General features: G+C 44.0%; 3 protein-coding genes across 3 annotated transcripts in view; 1 reads left to right on the forward strand and 2 right to left on the reverse strand.

Moving 5' to 3' along the window:
- The window catches only part of LOC128399909 (immunoglobulin superfamily member 1-like), a 270,931-nt gene that overhangs the window by 24,692 nt on the left and 226,481 nt on the right, over positions 1-19,758 (reverse strand). The gene's annotated exons all lie outside the window — the stretch shown is intronic.
- The window catches only part of LOC128399910 (brain-specific angiogenesis inhibitor 1-associated protein 2-like), a 157,316-nt gene that overhangs the window by 13,716 nt on the left and 123,842 nt on the right, over positions 1-19,758 (forward strand). The gene's annotated exons all lie outside the window — the stretch shown is intronic.
- On the reverse strand, positions 464-19,110 carry LOC128398900 (leukocyte immunoglobulin-like receptor subfamily A member 3). Its single transcript, XM_053360164.1, has 5 exons — positions 19,011-19,110; positions 17,359-17,637; positions 16,470-16,757; positions 2,434-2,721; positions 464-771 (listed from the first exon to the last, which is right to left on the reverse strand). Exons 1-5 carry the CDS (start codon positions 19,108-19,110, stop codon positions 464-466), a joined length of 1,263 nt encoding a protein of 420 aa, XP_053216139.1.

Here is a 19,758-nt window from a genome sequence, read left to right on the forward strand (position 1 = left end):
TTCAGTCAGCCTGTTGGCCTTTTTCTTTTTTTCATGTTAGAGCACCTGGTCCTTTAGAACTCCAATACAGATAGAAATTATAAGCTTCTCCCAATAGAAAGATTTGGCAGTTTGCTCTTATTTATTTATTGAAAACATTCCTTCCTTCCTTCCTTCCTCCCTCCCTCCCTCCCTCCCTCCCTCCCTCCCTCCCTCCCTCTCTTTCTTAACTGACTGAGATGTCTGCACTTGTTACAATTTCTTCCCTTCATTCTCTGCCTTCATTTCAGTCCCAACCCAAAGGTTTCCTTCCTGAGCTTCCCTTGTGGCTTGTATCCTATTTTCATTTCCTTGTTCATGAAAACTGGTGTTAAGCCAAAAGTGTTTGTATGAGGACTTTCAGCTATAAATTGAGCCCTCACCTGTACTAGGCATTTAAAGCACGGTTATACCAGTTGTTTCTTCCCACAAAGAATACTGGGACTTAATTGGTATCCTCACCTAGAACAAACAGCTCCACACGGTCACTGGTCTCTGAAGAGGTGAAGAACTGTGAGGGCTCTGTGTAGCTGCAGTAGAAGCTCCCTCCATGCTCCCAGTCCATTTTGTTGATACTGAAGTTCTTCCTGTCCTCATTTGTCACTGCTATTTGTAGGTTCTTCTTGTCTTCAGCCTTATGAAGATAGAACCTCTTGCTCTGACCTTGGGCTGAGCACTGAATGGTGACTTTGCTTCCCAGTTGTGCAATGTAGCCTGGGATCAGGGAGATATTGGGCCGGGCTATGTTCTGATCTATGAACAGAAAGCAGATTAAATAGTGGATGTAGCATCGCAAAACACCCACCCATGTTTTGTACACATTGTACACAATGTAATTGTACACATGCTTAGGATGAGTTTTGTGGTGTTTAGGATTGAACCCTAGGCCATTTTGCAAAGAGAAACATGATGCCTGTAGGAGTTTGTTTTCTGAATAGTCAGAAACAAAAGCTGACATCCATTTTTTGCTTTATGTAAGTGGTCATTTGTAAATTACCCATCCCATGGATCATTGTAGCGATGTACAAATGAAAATACAGTAAAACAAAGAAAACACTGCTTCACGAAAACATAATACTATCACCAGAATAATCAATGATCAAGGACTTTTATTCCTGGGAAGGCCTCCCAGAAAAGAAGTCTTACGCATTTTACAAAATAAATAGTGTCAGAGCCTTGTGTCCTTTCTCCCAATGGGAACTAGCATGTAAACATTCATTATCTTCTTCTGAACTTTATTGTGCCAAAATTGTCAAATGTGAAATTTTAATAAAATAACTGATTTTTTTAAAAATCTCAGCCTTGTTGAAAACAATTATTTTATTTTAAAATGAAGTTATTAAGTGATACAGTAGCATGTGTGGCTATGGAAAAGAAGTGACATGTGTTGCATGTCCCACTCATGACAGAGATTCTCATCCCTCTCCTTGTGTGAAAAGAATAATCTCTGGGCATCATTATTCTGCCTTTATCAGGACTATACAAAATGCCCCCCTATGGATGTTGCTGGACTACGGTTCCCATCAACCCTGATCACTGACTATGCTGGATGAGGCTGATAGGAGCTGGAGTCCCTAAGCATCCAAAAAGCACCATATTTGCTGCCCTGATTAATATATGGTCCCTTCTGCATTCTCAACAACTCTCACTCATTACTCCTCAGGCTGATAATCAGGAACATTATTTTAAAAATGTAGCTGGAATGCAGTGGGTATCCATCTTCTCAGGTATCTCAGATTCAAAGCAGCCTTCAATAATTTAAGTTATCTCTCACACTATAGTAGCAGCTTTCTCATGGCACTCAGTTTAGGAATGACTGAGCTTTCTTCACGAATACCAGTGAATGTTTGTTCCCTCTGAATGGGGCCACCTCCAGGTTTGTGGAACAGGGGTTGGGGGAGGACTCAACAAAGTGCCCATTGGGGGGGCCACTTCCTATTTCCATGGGTCTTCCAGTGGCTTTACTTGACAACAGCAGCAGCAGTGAGCAGCGACTGTATCCCAGTAGAGCCACCATGTTAATTCCCCACATTATGTTGGGGCATCATGGGAAATTAAAATGGCAGCATCCATCCCCACAGCTCTCATGGGAACCTCATAAAAATGATTTGAAGTGTGGCCAGGGAAGGTAGGCACAGCAGTGGGCCCTTCTGGGGCTCTGACAACTGCCTGAGGATGCCAAATGCTAGTGCTATCCCTGCCTCTGAATAAAATATAATGTGAGGGGAACAAAGACAGGCCCAATTTTATTCTGTACTGAAATACAAATTAAGATTGCAACCCTATACATGCTTACCTGGGGATAAGCCTCATTGAACTCAATGGAAGCTTATTTCTCAATGGACATGGTGCACCTAAACCCCAAATAAATAATGAGTCATGGGAGAGGTATGTAAATGCAAAGTTCACTCTTACCTGTCATTAGCAATCTCACAAGTTCACTAGTCTTTGAGATGATGAAAGGTTTTGACTCGCTGTACCTGCAGCTATATTCTCCTGTATGCGCCTGGTCTACATTGGAGACAAAGCACTGAGCTGTGGTCTCATCAGTCCCCAAGCATGGCTGAAGCATCTCTTCTCCAGACTTTTGGCTATAGAACCTCGTGGAAAACTTTTTGCTTTGACATTGGAAAGTGACATTTCCCCCAAAAGCAACCAGCTCAGTGGGGCCCAGAGAGATAATGGGTCTAGGAAAGTAGGGATCTGTAAGAAGGGAGAAGTTGGTTAATGAAGGACTCTCCATCTTTGCGGTGGATTGTTTACACCATGCAATTTTGTGTGGTGGAAGGGTGCATAATGGAAAGGGAAACACTCCATGTTGTCCCTCAGCCTGGAAAGACATCTACCCAACTCTACCCAAGCTCCAACACTCTCTAGAATCAAGATGGACGTTCACTAATTGAAGCAGCTATGATGCTGTAAACCAGGAATTTGGTGGGAAACATGAGAAGAAATAGGAAGGCCTTTTTCATCCCCTTTACTTATGTGACTCTCCAAATGTCCTTGGACTCCAGCTCCCATTGGCCTCTGCAAGTATAATCAATGGGCAGAGGATGATGGGACTTGTAGTCCAGCAACATCAAGGGGAAGGAGTACAGGTCTCCCAACCCTGCTATACATAGTCCAGGTACTCTAAGACTAAAGTACAAACATCCAGCAAGCTGGATCACTATATTTGTCTGGGGGACAATGAATCAGAACCCTTACCTATGACAAACAACTCCAAATCCTCACTGGACTTGGAGGAGATAAAATCCCCTGATGGTGCTCTGTAGCTGCAGTGATATTTGCCTGCATGATGCTCTTGCACTTCTCTAATGTTAAATGTGGCTGTGTCTCCATCTGGTTTCACAGAATGTGGTTTCATCTTATCTGCATCAGTATGGAGATAGAACCTCTGGATTGGATGTTGGGTTACCTCTTTGAATGAGCACTGAATAGACACATTACTTCCCAGGTAAATCAGCTTCTTTGGGTAAAGGGTGATATTTGGCTTCGGTAGCTCAAGATCTGTGAGGATGAAGTCAACTTAGAATGTGAAAATAATGAGGATGAATGCATAAAAGGCATGCCACTGAATGTAGCCAATTACCACAGGGTTACGGCCAGCAGCAGCACAACAGGATGGATTGCAGGTGAAAGTGGACGCACTACACAATAGCACAGAGGTTGCCAACTTTTGGGGGCTAGTAGGCACATTTCAAATGTTGAGGTGGTGCCCTGGATGCCAGTTACAAAATGGCTTCTGTGGGAGTGTGGCATAAGACAAAATGGTCACCAAATCTAAAAGAGCTGAAAAAGAAGCAGGGTCACACAATAGTGCAGGCCTGCGGTCACTCAGATCCACCCCCTCCCTGTCAATAGGAAAAAGGTCCCCACATCAGCTACTGACACACTCACAGAAAAGTTATTTGCACCTCTCCTTTGTTGAGAACAGATTGGGTGTCCAAACTGGCATCAACTGAAATGTGGGCCTGTTTAAGTATGTGTGTTCAATGCAGAGAAGACTGAACCATGCAGAGTGGACAGTGTCTCCTGCATTGCAGGGCTGTCTTTTTTAGGGGACATTTGCTAAGACTTTTGTGAGTGCCATAGGGGGTAATGGCAGGGACACTGGCGCCCACGGGCATTGCGTTGGCAAACCCTGTGATAATGAGATGTACACCAGCTTAAACACAGGAACAGGAACAGGAATGTCTATTCAGCTCTATATGATCTGCAGTTGCATTATATGAAAGTGACCAGCACAAAAGCCTGGACCCATTTGTCTATATTTTGTCAGGTTTTACCCACCCTGCAGGGAATACCATGCTTGTAAATATTACCCAATTCTCTCACTTTAATAATTTTCCCATCTTACATCAAGGTTCAGATCCAGGTCCAAAATGCTTCAGACTGAAGCAGGCGGTTCTCAGAAGTATCACATCATGGTCCAAACGTTGGGCTTGTCCACAATGAAGTCTAATATGGACTTGAAGTGACTTGTATTCTCAATCATTTAATGTCATCCACTGCAAGGAACTGCAATTTTGCACATTTTTGCTTTTGAATTCAGCTTTCCCCTGAATCTCACTCTCTGTATTTGAACCAGCAGTCTCGTTTTATGAGCTGAGGCACCGTGAAAGAACTGTGGTGCTGGGAATAGAGGTGGGCACCTTTTTATTCCCGAGGAGTGGACCAGGGTGAAGCCTTCCTATGGACCCACTCTGCTCCCCTCCCCAGGAAAGGCCACTCCTAGAGCCACCTGCCATTGGTCAATTTGCAGGCAGGCCATATTCACGTCATACAGATGATGGCATATTCCTGAAGTCTCCTGTCCGCTAGAGGGCTTGGCAGGAAAGGGTTCCTTCAGGCAATGGCAGGGGGAAGGAAGAGGTGGGGCATCTGGCCACAATGCCACACTACTTGCAGGTGAGCAGAATTGGGCCTGCTTTAGCAGAAAGCATCACAGGGCTGCCTTGGCTATGCCTGTTAGCCCTGTACGGTTGTCCTTGTGTGACTGACCTGTGGTGTCATCACTGGGGCAGCTCCTGATTTTGAGGCGGGAGGTGATATTTCCATGAATTTTGCAGCCATATCTGCCATTTCAAGGATTTTCTGATTGGTGTGTGTCTCCCCTTTGGGACTGGGTGAGTTTACACCATGCTGGTCATCATTCCACAGTCATTGTGGTGACACGTGTTCCTCCTTTGTGTAATTAGTGTACAGGATTAGCTCTGCCTAATGTGCATTACAGGGTCAGTGTGTTAAACGCACAAACACACACAGGGGAAATTCTAGTGTATTTCTGCACTGCTGGTCCACTCCAAGGCTGGTGATATTTTATTGCTGCATGAGAACTTTCCTAGCCCATATCTACATTATGTCCTTCACCTAGCAGATGGAAATATTAACTGAGGCTAATGAACCAAGTTTCAGTGGCCCCAGGATGCTATTCTGAGATACCGAGGAGTAATCTGAGGCAAGACCATACCTGTTATTAGCAACTCCAGTGGTTCACTGCATTCTGAACTAGACTTGCTTGAATTGTAATAGAAACAGGTGTACATTCCTCCATCCTTTGAGCTCGCATTAGTGATGGGGAAATGAGCCAATCCTTTGTCTCCTGGTCTTGGACTGGCTATCGTCTGATGACCTTTTTTCAGGTAGAAAGTCAGCCCTTCGGTGGTGGGTGCCTCACAAAGGATGCTGACATTTCCTCTAGGCAAGACTCTCCAACTGGGAATCAATGAGATTTTGGGAGCAGAAAGGAGGATCTCACTGGATTAACAGGGAAAGGAGGAGGAGGAGGAGGAGGAGGAGGAAGACGAAGAAGACGAAGAAGACGAAGAAGAAGGAGGAGGAGGAGGAGGAGGAGGAGGAGGAGGAGGAGGAGAAGATTTCCAAAATTTATATCCCGGGCAGGTGAAAAAATGCACACTGCATGAAACAATCGATTACGGTACTTATGAAATATGTAATGGCCACCAAGGGCCACCAAAATGCTGTCTATGAGCATGATGGCACCCTTGAGATCTTCCCTTGGTGCTCATGAAGTCTTTGAGTCCCCTCCTGAAATTCACTGTCCCCTTGCTCATGTTCATATGTCGGGGGACGGTGGTGGTGATGAAGCCCTATGTGTTTTCCAAGGCTCAGATTAATTATAAGCCACACTTTCTCTGGGTGGGTGGATGGCTGAATCAGGGGAGGGAACAGAGACATAACCAGTGAGTTTGGTACACACTCAAAAATTCGAAAGGCTCAAGCAGCCCAGTTTTTTGTTGTTTTTTTAATGCAGTGTATGTATGTGAACAGTCCTGCTTCAGCTGCAGGCAAACATTTAGACCAATTTGCATCAGAATGAATAATGAACACTTCACACAGCTAAGGATGGTAGAGTTTGAGTCTGGTAGAGTATAGGTTGCTATGGAAATGCTAGTAGCCATCATGTTTGCATCATGCATTATAAATCTAACTAAATTGATGATAATGGTGAGGATTTTTTGCTAAATCTGTTAGAAGCAAATATAAAGAGCAAGGGGCTAGGTGCAGCTCTGACTAAAATATATTTACTCTTGGTTCATCAGTGATTTTTTTATATTAAAAAAACTTCCCTGCCCCAGATCTTAGTTCTCTGTGGACTCAGTGTGCTACATCTTTTTGTACTCCATGGTCTAGTGTCTCCATGGTCTAGTGGGAAGGGAGTGGTGAACCATGAAAAGTCAATGGAGCTCTAAGGGTTAGTAGGAAGAGTGACACACTGATACTTAGCTTGGAAAAGTCCATAAAGGTGAAGAATTTGAAGGCAGAAGGCCATTCAAGGGAGCGAGGGGCTGCGACTTCATGGCCTTTGAAGGCCATGGTTTTGCTACATGTGCAATAGTAGTGAATAACCCATACCACACAATGGGAAATGGGGTCCTGCAAATCAACCCTTAGAACCTGCAAGATATTGTAATAGACAAATCTCCCTCCCTCCTCCATGCAGACCTGTCCCAAAGCTCCACAGGTCAACGTAACATAATCCAAACATTCTTTGCCCCAATATTTCCTTACCTTTGAACACATTTTTCTCTTGATCTGGAGAGCAACCTAGAAAGAGGGGGAAAAACAATTACTGAACAGGTCCCATGGCAATAAGATCCCTGCCAGACATTCAGCATAACTATTTCTCCGTCTGCATGCCTGCAGACAGGGCTTAATCTGAGGTGGGGCTCTGGAAAAGTGCCTGGCCACTCATCTTCTATGGCAGATGTCCCTCCAGGTGTTGCTAATCTGCAACTGCCACCATTCCTGGACATCATTCCTGGTCCTTGGGTTCCTCTAAAGAATCAATTTGTAACACTAGGATGGCTCTTAGCAGAGGACAATATGCTTCACTCCTGAGCTATCACAATCATATCCCCCATTCATTTTTGACTCAGATCAGAGATAAGGCACTCGTGGCCTTCAGGTGTTGCTGGACTACAAATCCCATCATCCCTGCCTATTGGCCAAGCTGGCAGGGGCTGATGGGAGTTAGAGTCCAGCAAGGACCAGAGTACCACAGGCTCTCCATCCTTGATGCAGATCTGTAAGTTTTGCCCAACTAGACCCCACGACACTTGTCATTTCTAAAACTGAACATCTCTCCCTCCCCATCTCTTAGTCTTTCATGCATACTCCCACTGGAAAATGTTCTTCTCTTCAGTTCCCCATTCTAGGCACTCCTTGGCTTTTGAGATTCTCACCAAAGCAACAGGATGCTGGCAGCAAGAGCCATGAGGCAATGTTGGGTCCCCAAGGGCTAGATCCAACCTCAGTGCCTTCTGCTCTGTTAATGCTCTGCTTTTCTTGAGCCCCCAGATTTGATCTAAAGACACAGGAAACTGGGCTCAGGCATTATCTACCACCCAGTCCGTAACTCATGAGCCTCTGACATGCACCCTTATAATCAGCAGGAAATATCTCCTGTGATCAGATATCCATTGACTCAGGAAGGCAGCTCTTCAAATACAAATGTTTACAAAACCCATTCTGTGCTACTGAGATTAGATTGCTGATGGTTACGGAAAATACAGATTATAAAATTCTGGCTTTGTACTAAAAGAATGATAAATAAGCCTTTCAAAGAACTTAAAGGCCAGTTCACCTTTATAGGCTCCTTGTTCTTACTCCGTTGCCGCCTACTGTGCAGGGAGACTAAGGATGGGCCGGTATGTCAGTCTGAGTTTCTCTCTCTTTCTCGTTTTTCTAGTCTTAAGATCAAGGCTCCACATTTTCATGTTTGCAATTTTGAAAAACATTTATTTGTAAAAGATAGCAATAGAATGAGATGCCAGCTGAGTGGTGTTTTAATTCTCGAGTCTGGTCATTTTAATGGGGACAGTTCCTTCTTTAAAATCAATCTATCTGAATTTTTGGAACAGGGGGAAGCGGTGAAAAAAAACAAAAAGACAAACAGTTAAGATTGAACTTGAGGTTTGCCCAAACGTCATCCCCCTCTAAAAAAGAAGGAAGGAAGGAGCAGCTGCCAGCTGTATACCATGACAAGAAGGTATGACTGGAAGTTTTCAACCACCATTTCTTCTGTTCCTGTTGTATGTATTGAACTAAGCATAAGTTTGTGCCATTCCTGAAAGTGAAATAGCTGGTCTGTTATTTTGTAGCCTTCATCAAGAAGGTAATGTATTAAGGAAGAGGACAAAGGGAACTTTCTGTCATGGCTGTAATATTTTTTAATAAAGATGTAGATTTCCATTCAACAGAAGAGAACAAAACAACAACAAAACATCGAAGCACAATTTCAGCCAATGCCAGCTATGGATGGTGTTGTGGGCTGGTACCCATGATGTCACAAAGCTGCCTTATTTCTCAATCCCAGAACAGTTTTGCAACAACCAGCGGCTTCTTTTAAAGAAGGAAACAGCAGTAAATGCACATTTAAATCACTAAATTATATGATACAATCCTTAAAAAGAAAAAATAGGGAAGGGCTGAACCAGCACTAAATTTGCTAGTAAAGGTAAAAAAAAAAATTGCTTGTATTCCTTGTTTGTAATTTAAAATCTCATTCCAATATAAAGTCACTCTCACACCACACTGAGAAACCTGTAGGGCATCCTCTTTTAGTATGTCATAATGTCTCCTCAAAAAAATATGCATTTAGACATGTAGGCTGACTATACCCATATTCCAAAGACAGCAAAGCTAGAAATGAATGCAGGGACATTCATTGGCCAATCCAGTCCAATCCAATACAGGGAGTCCTGGAAATTTAGCTCTCGGCCCTCAAATAATCCTTTATTATTAGAAATCCATGTTAGTCATCTTCCATCGGAGCCTGGACTCCCTTTGAGTTGTGCTGGAAAACTGCAGCATAGACTAAGTCCTCAGAGCCATTATAAGATTTGGCTTCCTCTCGAGTATGTGGGGCTTCCCTCTTCAGATCAGCATAGATGATGTCTTCAGTCTCAGTTGGGGCATCATGCTTTGGAAGCTGTAGGAAAATGAAAAGCATTCATCACAGTGGCAGTGTAGTACAGTGGCACCTTGGTTCTCGAACTTAATCCGTTCTGGGAGTCTGTTCAACTCCCAAAATGGTTCAAAAACCAAGGCACATCTTCCAATTGGATGCAGGAGCTTCCTGCACTCAATCGGAAGCATCGGAAGCCATGTCAGATGTTCAGCTTCCAAAAAACACTCACAAACCGGAACACTTACTTCCAGGTTTGCGGCATTCGGGAGCCGATTTGTTCAGGAGCCAAGCCGTCTTAATAACTTAATTATACACACATGCATGCACTCACACATACTTACATTTATTTATTTATTTATTTATAATTGCAATTATTTAAGTCTACTTCATATTTATAAAACACTTATATCCCATCTTTATAACAGAATTTGTTTTGCACCAAACTTAACTCCTGCAATGTGTCTTATAATATACAAACCAGAAACACAGACAATTCTAAAAAACTTAAACCACAATACAATCAACGGTGAGGAGTGACGAATTCTCGATACAGCAGCTCAGATAGCCCCCTCCCTCCCCACCCCCCGCAAGCTCTCTGAGATAAAATAGTATCTGTTGTCCTATGGAAAGCCAACAGTAAATGGGTGTGGTGCGTTTCCTTCAGGACGCAATTCCAGAGCCTAAATGTTACCAACGGAGAAGGCTGATTCCTGGTTCCTTTGGGATTTGATTAATTTGGGAGCATCATTTCCTGAGATTATTGTGAGATTTGTACTTTGTAGTTTCTCTGAGTGCAGAACACTACAACTCCCATGATTCCAGTACGAAATCACACATTATGTCAAGTTCAGGACTTGGGCAGCCATGTTGAGCCCTGCTTGTTATTGTTTATTTATTCTGCCTCCACATTCGAAGGGTTGTGTTGTGTTTCTTACATGTGAAGGGGGGGCAGGGAGGGTTAGCAACAGATTGTGCTGCTAGTGCGCAATTTCCATTTTTAGCTGTGTGTCCAGATTCAACCGGGTTTGAGTCTAGGCCCAATTCAAGTGTGGCAAGGGAGTGGGCTCCTTTTTGAGCTGAGAAGTTGACATGTTCAGCTCCTGCTTGAACTTCATTGGCAACCTTAGTTTGATAGCATATGCATTAGGACTTTTAAAATCACTAATCTTCAGTAAAAACTCACTTGTTTATGTATCCGGGTTCGTCCAACTGACCTGATACTGTCTGCCGTTCATTTCTCATGCTGTGAAATTGTGGAGAGGACCTTTCGGCAAGGGACCGACTTGCTTGGTTTTCCTGTGATAGTTGGCCTTTCTCCTGCTGCAGAGGCTGCTGTGTCACATTTTGATAATCCGGATTGTAAATGGGGAGGTTCGCATACACAGCCCAATCTTGAAGTTCTTCGGAAGAAATTTCTGCATGACTTCTGGGGCCTGCTTCCCTGCCATCATCTCTTCTAACTTGGACATAAACATGGAATCGAAAATATATATAATGAAGACACTTGAACAAACAGTTGTCTCTTGCTGGGACTAACTGGCTACTAGAACATAAGAAGCAGTTCTGTTATGCTGTATGTGTGACTCTAAGACAAGACAAACAAGAACAAACAGCAGAAGTAGGCAAGAATAGGTGAATGCATGGATGGACATCTCTGTACTGCCACAGTCCGCTTGTGTCTGACTCTCCGTTTTGTGCAGGGGAGGAACATACTGTTAGCTACATGGCTGAGTATAGAAGTGCAAGAGTATAGAAATAGAAGCATGGTGTTACCAGACCCGCTTGTGTTTTCTGCACACCTGAATTTGTAACTTATGTGCATATTCAGAGACTCTTAATTAGGGAGTCTCTACTGGAGACAACTGCATGCCACAAATCATAATGCAGTGGGGAAAAAATAATTTAGAATAACCATTTACACCTTGCTTTATTTAAGGGAATTAGCACTAAGCAATGAGATTCAGTGTGCTATAATTTGCTTGTTAAAGGGAATTAAGAGAAATGAAAAACATCAGTAACCATGGTCATTTGTTCACACAGAACAGTGGACAAAGAGTAAGAAGTATTCAAGTACCAGTGCAGGATGATCAAGAGACAAGTTACTGTATGTTTCGCTCCATAAGACACACTATAAAACGCACCTAGTTTTTAGAGGTGGAATACAAAGGAAAAAAATATTCTTTAAAGGGAGCGCTGAGCAGAGCCTGTATGCATCCCAGGCTCTGCTCAGCACTCCCTTTCACGAGCCGCGTGGAGCATGTGTGCGGCGCTTGCAGGCTTTTCCCTGTCACTGACGGGCTGCCCTTCTCCCTCCTCAGGGAAAAGCCCCCAAGAGCCGCACACATGCTCCGCGCGGCTCATGAAAGGGAGCGTGGCTCTTGCGGGCTTCTCCTGGAGGTGAAGGCTCCCCATGCCCTGAAAAGGCTTCACGTGGCTAAGCCAGAAGCTAGAACAGCAAGAGGGAGCACTGCGCAGTGATCCCTCTCACTGTTCTGGCTTCTGGGATAGTCGTGCAACCTGCATTCGCTCTATAAGACGCACACACATTTCCCCTTACTTTTTAGGAGGGGGAAAGTGTGTCATAGAGTGAAAAATACGGCACTTAGTGCCCCCATCACCATATCAAGCACATCTTGCTATCTGCTGTTCACCTTTGGAGGCAAGTCCTGGCAACAGTACAGTAGCAGAGGCCTTACCAGCTTTGACATTCAGGTCTAAGATTGGTGGGTCAATATTGGTGAGTCAACTTTGTCCCTCCTGAGCCCCAATAAATGGTGCACAGTCAACTCTGATGTTTTAAATATCTTTATCAAGCTTCCTCAACCTCGGCCCTCCAGATGTTTTTTGCCTACAACTCCCATGATCCCTAGCTAGCAGGACTAGTGGTCAGGAATGATGGGAATTGTAATCTCAAAACATCTGAAGGGCCAAGGTTGAGGAAGCCTGATCTTTATCATTCAATTTGTTAAAGTTGTATCATGAACACAAGCCCTGTCCCCAACAACGCTACTTACGGTCAGTATTTTCCACCCTGTTAGATCTTGATACTATGAAGGTGTGTTCACCACTAACCAAGAGAGGCAAAGAAAAACTTATTACAAAGGGTCATCTGGACACCCAGTACTTAGCCGTTATTCACTCACTAATCCCTTCACTCTAAACCAGAAAACATTTTCTGACTTTAAGAAAAGCTAGTAATTCAGGGTCCCAAGCACACACCATCAACACAATTCAGCCTGATCATTTCCAAAAGAAACCAAAATACCCTAGATCCTAGTATTTCCTATTCTCACTTCCCCAAGCTAACCTACCAACCTCAGTCCTGGAGAACCTGGAGGTTGTTGCTCACATTTCACAAGCCACACTTAACATAGCATTTGATGCAAAGTATAAGGGAACTCGTGACATGGGTGGTGCTTTGGCCTAAACCACAGAGCCTAGGGCTTGCCGATCAGAAGGTCAGCAGTTCGAATCCCCACAATGGGGTGAGCTCCTGTTGCTCGGTCCCTGCTCCTGCCAACCTAGCAATTTGAAAGCATGTCAAAGTGCAAGTAGATAAATAGGTACCACTCCGGTGGGAAGGTAAACGGCATTTCCGTGCGCTGCTCTGGTTTGCCAGAAGCGGCTTAGTCATGCTGGCCACATGACCCAGAAGCTGTCTGCGGACAAACGCCGGCTCCCTCAGCCAGTAAAGCGAGATGAGCACCGCAACCCCAGAGTCATCTGCAACTGGACTTAATGGTCAGGGGTCCCTTTACCTTTACCTATAACTCAGGAGGCCCCACTCTCCACCTAGACCCCAGCAGGAAACCTCTGCACTCAAGTACTGTACCTCCCTATGTGGCATTCAGATGGAGTGCAAATAATAGCAGTTGTTCTGCATTCTGACAGCTCTTCCTCTCGCAAGCTCAGAACAACATTCCAGCATCCTTCAATCCAGTGCAGTGTAAGATGAACAGTTGAGATCACTTACCTGTTTTGTCTTACTACTGTAAAAGAAGAAGAAGACAAATCAATAGGAAGATGGTGCTCTCTCAAACCCATAAATAACCAAAACAACCTATCTCAATTCAGAATGTGCTAGGTGTTTCCTTTTTCAGACAATTCATGGGAAGCACCTAGAATTTATTTTAAGAGTTTTGCAAAAAGAAATCGAGCACAGGGACTATCTTCTACCAGTTTCTCTTTTCTTCTTTCCCCACCCCGACGCTTTTCCAAACTTACTAGGTCAGGGATGAGAAACCTGTGGCCCTCCTGAAATTTTTTTACTTTATCAGCCCCAGTTGACATAATCAGTACTCAGGGATGAAGATAGGTTTAGTCCACAGTATCTGGAGGGCTGCAGCTTTCCTATCCCAGCAAATAGATGGATAGGTTGAAGGACTAGGCAAGATATCACTAGGAACCTCAGACCACCCAGCGAATTTATGGCCAAGAGCTTTTAAATCCCCTTCTCGCCTGGGTCATACTTACACGCTCCTATTTTGTAACAAAGAAAGGCCCCAGCTGACAGAAAGAGGAAGAGCAGAACCACATATATTACTGAGAGATCTGGACTGATTTGAGCATCATCTGTTAAAAAAAAATGGAGTTAGAGTAGAGGGAAGAGGCTGCATCCTTGAGAACCTCCCACTCAAGCCTCCACCACCATCACATTCAGAGATTGCTCTGAGCTTCTGGGGACCCTTGGGCAAGATTCCTTCAGTGAGCTCACTTGTGGAAGGGATGTACCTCCTCCTTGCTTGCAGCCCCTCTGCCCATTCACATGCCTTTCCACTCTTGACCCAGCTGACACAGACACCCAGAGGGGAAATAGAAAGCAGGTTAAGGATGCTGCTCTCTCCAATCACTCTTGACACTGCTTGCATGCTCAGAGAAGGAAGGTGAACCATACAGTGACAAGAAAGAGCAGCCAGAACTAAAGAATCATGGCAACAAAAATTGACGGACTATGAAGAACAGGCAAAATTGACATATAAGCTACGGGACAAGGATAACTGTGACTTTAAGGATGAATGGGAACCCTTTACAAAGTATCTGAAGACGCAACAAAGTGAACTGGACTCCTTGGCTGGTTTTGAATAAACATTCACAAACCTTTTATTGATAATAATCAGCTAAATAGTTTGAGGATCTATACAATTTTGTAACATGCAGAAAACAGCATTATTAGAGAAACCAAAGACTGGAACTGAGGGAAGTCGGGCAGTGGGGTGGGGGTGGGTGGGTTTTGTGTGGGAGGGGGGGAAGGAGGGAAAATGGGGGGGGACAAGGATGATATGCTTTGGATAATATGTCTTGTTATAATTTTGAAAGAAAGAAAGAAAGAAAGAAAGAAAGAAAGAAAGAGCGAGCAGCCAGGACATGAGGCTCCAGGATTTGTTGGTGTCGTGGAAATTCTACTCAGTATTTATCCAGAGTAGATTCCAATGTATAGTTAGCAGAGTAAAAACCTAAGCACGTTGCAGGATCCCCCCCCCCCAAAAAAAAATAGACCAGAGACAATTATATTTCTTCCAGCAGAGCTTTACTACTACTGAAGGCAAATGAGCATAATGATCACAAATCCAATACATTCAGGACTGGCACTATCCATAAGAAATGCAGTTGCAACAGACTTAAATTTGGAATAACTTATAATAAGTCTAAACCTTAACACTAAGCATACTATGTACAGAACACCACACCAGAAGGAAAAGAAAGAGAAAGAGAAAGAGAAAGTGTGAAACTCAGGCTCCTGCTGGCCCATTATTACAGTTAGACTGACCTTGACAGAAGAGATAACAGAACCAATTTAAACCAGCTGTACTCAGCTTCTCTGAAGGAATAACCTAGACACCATGAACCTTCTGCTTGCTTCTTTCACACAGCTTCCAGAACCCTCTTGAATTAAGTAGAATAGGAAAGATCTCTGCACTCTGTCAATGGGTCCTCTGCAGAGGTGTGGGCCTCAGCATGTGCCCAGCAATGCCTAACTCTAATGCCAGCCCTGACTGGCACAGTCAACTGTCAAGGAAGATGGAAATTGTTGTCCAACAATTTATGGATAGCCAAGATAGGGGGGTGGAGCTGATTGGCATGGGGCTTTCTCAGTACACCACTGGCCAACCATAGTTTAAAGATGTGTTTAATATGCATAAAGCATAATTTTGAATGCATTATATTTAAAATACTATGCAGAGATACTGGCATTAGGTTTCACTCTAGCAAACACAGCAGAAAAGGCTAGATGTTTCAGTTTCTGTCTTTAAGCTAACTCATCACTGGAAACCCAAGAGCTCTCACAGAAGGCAAAACCTGAGAACTCACCTTCCTTGTCAGTGATGGATCCAGCAACAGCAGCAATAGTGGCTAAGTTCCATGAAGATGGAACAAGAAAGTTGCTTAGGATCTCTCTCTCTCTCTCTCTCTCTCTCTCTCTCACCAGAGAGAGGAAAGTTTATTGACCTGCATTAAGGACTTACAGACGAGGCTGCATTGCTTGCATGTTTCAGAGCAATGTGTTCCTTTGTATCTTGCAATGTCTATTTGTAACTATTTTATTTGTACTTATTTATTTGCAGCTATTTGTAACTATTTTTCCTGGAAAGTTTTGAAATTCATTCTTCTGTTTGAGAGCAAAAATTCATTTCTACTCTACGCAAGGTCTAGATCAGGGATTTCGCTTGCAGCAACTTTAATATAATGCAAGACATGCCTGCTTTTTGGTTAAAAACAAAAAAACCCCCCAAAAAACCAAGCAAAGTGCAGTGGTACCTCTGGTTACATACTTAATTCATTCCGGAGGTCCGTTCTTAACTTGAAACCATTCTTAACCTGAGGTACCACTTCAGCTAATGGGGCCTCCCGCTGCCACTGCGCAATTTCTGTTCTCATCCTGAGGTAAAGTTCTTAACCCGAGGTACTACTTCTGGGTTAGCGGAGCCTGTAACCTGAAGTTTTGTAACCTGAGGTGTTTGTATCCCGAGGTACCACTGTAGTGAGAAGGAGAAAAACAGTAAAACAAATACTGTACCTGATACCAAAAGCTCCACCCAATTGCTGCATTTTGACACTAGAAATGGACTTCTTGATTGTGCCCAGCTGCAACAATAGTTTCCTTTGCCCTCCAAAGTAATTTTCCTGAGGTAAAATTTGGTCACACGTGCATTAGAATCCTGGACCGTTTTTGTTGACTCTCCAGCCTTATGGAGATAGACCAAGGCAGGTGTCTCTGGAAAGGCACACGTGATTGTGATATTTTCCCCAACCTTCAAAGGCCTTGTTGGTGAGATGGAGATGGTAGGTCTGAGTAACTGTGGATCTGGGCAGAAAAGGAAACAGAAAGTGAGGTGCCAACCACTGTAGGTCTGGGTCTTGTCCTCTTCCACATGGCAGGGACCTGCATTAGGGGTTTAGCTTCTTTGCTGTAAAGCAGGGATTAGGGATTGTTGTAATGGCTCATGCATTCATCAGCCAGAATTATCTTCCATGCAAATGTCTGCAGTCCCAAGAAAATTGCAACTCAGCCATGATCATTGCCCTCAGCCCAACTTTTCTGGGAAGTTTTTCTTGTTTCCTTTTGTTACTGTACTCCAGCCCAAAGACTCCACAACACTCGGTTTATGCAACATGATCCCTCTGGAACTCGGCAGGTGTCCCCTCTCTCTCTTTCTCTCACACAGCAAGTTAGGAGTATGTAAATTATTCCTCATTTCCTCCAATGCAGAACTGGCTCCTCAAACACACACACACACACACACACACACACACACACACACAAACACCCCACTGATCGCTCCCTACAGTTGTCCTCTCCAATGAGCTCCCCAGTTATATTCTAAAAACCAAGCAAATTCTCCAACTAAACTCCAAACCTTAAGGCTTGCGGTTGAGATGAGTGCATGTGGAGTTAGCCTCTTTACCTGTTAACAGCAACTCCACAGAGTTACTTGGCTCAGACAGGAGATATGGTTGCCTCACTGAGGTGTAACTGCAGCTGTATCTTCCTGCATCCTTATTGCTCACATCACTGATGGTGAACATGTTCATGTCACTGTGTATTGACCAATCCTGAAAGTTATCCTTTTGCAGATAAAACCTTTTCACTTCTCCTTGAGTTCCACAACGCATAGTGACTCTCTGTCCAATGGTGATTTCATCCATAGGTTCCAGAGAGAGGACTGGTTTGGGGAAGCTGGGATCTGAGTAAAGAAATACAACAGACACTGAAGGCCCTTGAGAAGGAAGGTTTGCAGCCAAGATGGCATTGCTTCCAGACTTGTTCAAATTCTGCCTTGGGCTTCTTTAGGAAGATGGATGGGATATAAATTGAAAGAATTAATAGTAATGAATAAATCCCAACATCTCGCTTTTTGGAAATTAAGTTTTGCCAGTATACCCTGTTTTCCTTCTACAGAAAATAGTTGCCTTGATCCCATTTGCAAACAAAACCCACAAGATACAAACCAGTGGTGTACAGGTAACTCTAGCTTGCCTGAGATGATGATGATGATGAAGGAGGAGAAGAAGAAGAAGAAGAAGAAGAGGAGGAGGAGGAGGAGGAGGAGGAGGAGGAGGAGGAGGAGGAGGAGGAGGAATTTCTCTAAATTTCATGGGGGTGCAATTAAGAACTCTTAGATTATACTCCTCTGAATGTTATTTGTGATTTAGCTCCCATGTCCTTTAACCTTGCACTCAGCGCCTGTCCACCAATGAGGAAGGCTGAGGCAGCTGCCTTGGGCAGCGAAACCCCAAGAAGCAGCCCTCCCAGGGGCACCCTCCCACTGGCAGAGAAGTGGTGGTGATCTTGCAAGATCTCACCAAAATCTTGCAAGATCTGTGCGCTCTGTGACTTCTTGCAAAAGCTCTCAAGACCTCGATGGAACCCGCTATCATCATTGCTGATTCACAGACCCGGCCACACAACCCAGGGAAGGGAGGCTTCAGGGTAGCTTCGGCAAGAGAGTGCCACCTTTCCATTTTGCCTCAGGTGGTGAAACGAGATAGGCTGCCTCTACCTGTGTTAGTGGGTGAGACATCACTCAACTGAACACTATTCATGGCGAAGCTCCCATGTCCTTCACTCTTGAATTAATGGGATTGGTTGTGCTCAGCTACACAGGATTGTACATTGGAGCAGGAGCGGGGTTGGTGCACTTTTGCAAGAAGAAGAAGAGGAAGAGGAGGAGTTTGGACTTGATATCCCACCTTTCACTCCCCTTAAGGAGTCTCAAAGCGGCTAACAATCTCCTTTCCCTTCCTCCCCCACAACAAACACTCTGTGAAGTGAGTGAGGCTGAGAGACTTCAGAGAAGTGTGACTGGCCCAAGGTCACCCAGCAGCTGCATGTGGAGGAGCAGAGAGGCGAACCCGGTTCACCAGATTACGAGTCCACTGCTCTTAACCAGTACATCACACTGGCTCTCCACAATTTGAGATGTTTTAATGGCACAGTAACACCTGAACCTAATGCTATATGATCCATTGTCCCCCTTGTGCAACTCATCAAAGCAGGGTCAGGAACTAGTGAGCGGCCTCAGGATGCTCTTCTGGGATGCTGACCAGAGTCTCTTACCTCTTATCAGCAGCTCAAATGGATCTGTGACTTGCCTGATCCCAGCAAAATTGTACAAGCATTTGTAGATCCCTGCATCCGTTCTGGTCGTAATAATCATGTGGAAAAAAACCTGTTGTCCAAAGTGATCTCTGGAGAAGCGTATGACCCTTCCATCCTTCTCCAAAGAGACATATGTTACCAAATGACGTGTGATGCATGTGATGTTGACATTGTCTCCAACTGAAGCTGCCAACATAGAATACCCAGACCTGTAGGAATCAGGATGGATCACAGTGGATTAACAAGGAAACAAAAAAAAAATCATGTGTAGACAAGTGGGGAAAGACACTGCAGGAGATATCAAAGCTGAAACCATTTAACATCATAAATGGCCAAACAGTTGTTTCAGAATATCTGTATTTCTATTTAGGTTTTTAAAAATGAAAAATATGTTTTATGTTATTTGTTTAATTTCTACACATGCCCTGGCTGTTCCCCTCAAGAACTTTTGTCAGCCTCTATCTGGCTCCCAGGAAGTCTTATAATCATCACCCCTCTTACAGCAAACTCAATGTTATGTACTGAGCTGAATAGGATCCAAACTGCAGCAGTCTGATTGGTCCTAGAACAATAGGATCCAAAAGGCAGCAGTCTGATTGGTCCTAGAACAATAGGATTCAGAATGCAGCAGTCTGATTGGTCCTAGAACAATGCAGCAGTATGATTGGTTGGCAGGAACTACCCAATCATGCTCCAGATAGAAGTG

The sequence above is a fragment of the Podarcis raffonei genome, chromosome 13 (genome assembly GCF_027172205.1).
Source record: "Podarcis raffonei isolate rPodRaf1 chromosome 13, rPodRaf1.pri, whole genome shotgun sequence".
In the NCBI taxonomy this organism is placed as follows: Eukaryota; Metazoa; Chordata; class Lepidosauria; order Squamata; family Lacertidae; genus Podarcis; species Podarcis raffonei.

Excerpts from the sequence above, each read along its gene's own strand:
- LOC128398900 (XM_053360164.1), bottom strand. The coding sequence starts at position 19,110 with ATGATTATTACGACCAGAACGGATGCAGGGATCTACAAATGCTTGTAC. Across the intron at positions 17,638-19,010 it reads ATTTGAGCTGCTGATAAGAG|ATCCCAGCTTCCCCAAACCA; the intron begins GTAAGAGACTCT and ends TTCTTTACTCAG. Across the intron at positions 16,758-17,358 it reads TGTGGAGTTGCTGTTAACAG|ATCCACAGTTACTCAGACCT; the intron begins GTAAAGAGGCTA and ends TTTTCTGCCCAG.